Here is a 2,500-nt window from a genome sequence, read left to right on the forward strand (position 1 = left end):
GAATCGAAGTTGAAATGATGTTGACTGAGTTTAAGGTGGCTCAAAACAGTTTCCAACACATTCCAAGACTTAGATTTTGACGTGTCATTATAGACACTCTTCATCCGTTGATGCTACAATCATGGTATTAAAAAACTGCCCAATCACTGGTGAACACGTTGGTATTATTTTTGTGACACAATAGGTTACCATAGCAATACTATGACCTGCTAAAAACACCCTTAATTTCAGCTTTAAGCGCTTATATTTCAAAAACGGCAAGGTGAAATTTTTTCTTATAACAGAATTTTGATTAGCAGGATAAGATTAACTTTTCGCAAAGTTTAAAAAAATTCTGTACATGGGGTTCAGAGCCACCTAAAATTTTCGAAAAATTAAGACGGCTCTGAACCCCATGTACAGAATTTTTTTAAACTTTGCCAAAAGTTACATCTTATCCTGCTAATCAAAATTCTGTAATAAGAAAAAATTTCACCAAGAAAATTTCGCCTCAGACTGAATACCAGGCCTCTGATCCCGTGAAGAATGTTTGAATCAAATGTTGATGACGTGTCGAAGCCGTCTGCCACCCCAACAATTAACAGTCAAAATCGCAGTTCAACGAAATCGAACCGGGTCTTAAATCTCCCGACACCGGGTAAACGTCCCATTCTCCTTTTTTAAATCTCCCAAACAATAAATTATGATTACATGTTTTGAGACAAGTCTACCGTTTTCATCGTCAATAATAAAAACTAGAAAGCGTACTGAAGCGAAGTTTTTTCACTTTTATACTTTTGCCTCCGGCGGCAACACTAGCCACTTCAACGCGTTCTTTTTCTCTCTTATTTGGCAGCATTGCATTTCAACAAACCTAATTCTAAAGGTAACATTAGCATGTTCAGCATCCAAATCAGCCCCTCCATCCACTGACACGATTTGCAAGCTGTAAACCTTTTTCACTTCGGGAACGTCATCAGAAGTTATTTCCACCACAATATTCTTTTGATCCTCGTTGGCAAGAAATGTTACAGTGCCGGAGGTGGTCTTGACACCATCAGATGGGCCTTTTATTTGCCAGTTGACCTGTTGGGAATAAGTCGACCGATTAGCTCTCCAGTGCGGGTCTCAAAGGTTCCTCCCCAAGCCAGCCGATATGGCGCGAAATGGCTGGACAGGCATAATAGTGCCACCCGAGACGGCCGAACGTCTCCCTTATACTTCCGGTCTCAAAGCTTGCGGGTGGGCTGGAGTGGGGTGGGCAGCAAAATAACTTGAACTTAATACTTGCTAATTCAGAAGTCCAAGAGGTTGAATGGACCCGGAGAAACTATTGGAATTTAAGCTTGATAAATTCAAAATAATATTCACTTCCACCTCGCTGTAAATGATAGTCACTGACTGGTTACCTCCTTCTGGATCTCTTAAAGTTGTTGCATTTATATAAAATGATTCTTACTTGCGCTGGGAATGCGAAGGGTGGCAGTTGTCGTAACAAAAGCAGAAGGTGTATGTTCGCCGTCGAATGCCTGCTTCACCAGCTCCAGAACATGCTTAAGGTAAGGTCTTAATATCACCGTGCAGAAAAACGCTTTTTTTTTCATGACATTTTACTCACATTAACAGTGCCCTGTTTGCCTTGATTTCGCACAACGGTGAAGTGTTCAGATACCACACCGCTAGATGGTTCAGTAAATGTTTTAGTTGCCGTATCCTGAAAGCGGAACACTCCGTTGGGAAAACCGTGTTTCGAGATGGTTATAGTAATGTTAGAGCGGAGTCCATCGATTGCAGCATTTCCAGAAACCTGGTAGATTGTCAGAAGAAATTGCTCCTCTGGTTCGTCATGGCCTATGGACGTACAAGCAAAAATAATCGTTTAATTTCGTCAAATCAACGTCCTCCTTCGTATTCCCGTTTTCCCAAGTCCTACTGGGATTAATCCAGCGTTCCCACGACAACCGCTCTGAAACCGGTCGTGCCAATTTATTTCAAGGATACTTTGCCCTCATTGTGCGAAGTCAACTGGGCTACGGCGGTTTAAAAAGTGATATACCATGTCAACCAAAACCTTGTTTTTTGGATGAAATACGAAAATAGCCAGCAAACCTAAAACGATCCAAATCGAGCACGACTTAATGTCCTGAAAGCCATCGTAAAAATGCTTAAGTGCTAATTGCAACAGTGTACGTTTTTACAGCAAGGTAAATGAGTCTCCACTGCAACAATGCTCGACAAATCGAGTCAAACAAGATTATCTCTTACTGAAATATCCATTTTGCATACGAGACTTCGGTGTTTGATGCCAACAAAAAAAACACAGTCGTTATAAAGTAAATTGAATCCGACGACTACATCTTCGCAACTTTACTGGAACACGGAAACACGCAAAATAGTGAACTGATACTGGACATTTGCCCCACCTAGACAAAAGTAACCGGAAGGGTATTCCCCAACTGATCATTTCCCTTACCCAAGAAAGGTCTTATACGAAGCTTGACAGTCCTTTCAGCTCCAATAA

The 2,500-nt window shown here is 41.2% G+C and overlaps 1 protein-coding gene across 1 annotated transcript in view; it reads right to left on the reverse strand.

Moving 5' to 3' along the window:
• The window catches only part of LOC138038677 (adhesion G-protein coupled receptor V1-like), a 117,641-nt gene that overhangs the window by 31,060 nt on the left and 84,081 nt on the right, over positions 1–2,500 (reverse strand). The window contains exons 53-55 of the mRNA XM_068884669.1: positions 2,453–2,500; positions 1,598–1,830; positions 854–1,065 (exon numbers count right to left, since the gene is read on the reverse strand). The exon at positions 2,453–2,500 is cut by the window's right edge and continues 103 nt beyond it. Coding sequence (XP_068740770.1) covers positions 854–1,065; positions 1,598–1,830; positions 2,453–2,500 — 493 coding nt within the window. The remainder of the gene's footprint in view (positions 1–853; positions 1,066–1,597; positions 1,831–2,452) is intronic.

This window comes from Montipora capricornis, chromosome 2 (assembly GCF_036669925.1).
Source record: "Montipora capricornis isolate CH-2021 chromosome 2, ASM3666992v2, whole genome shotgun sequence".
Lineage (NCBI taxonomy): Eukaryota > Metazoa > Cnidaria > Anthozoa > Scleractinia > Acroporidae > Montipora > Montipora capricornis.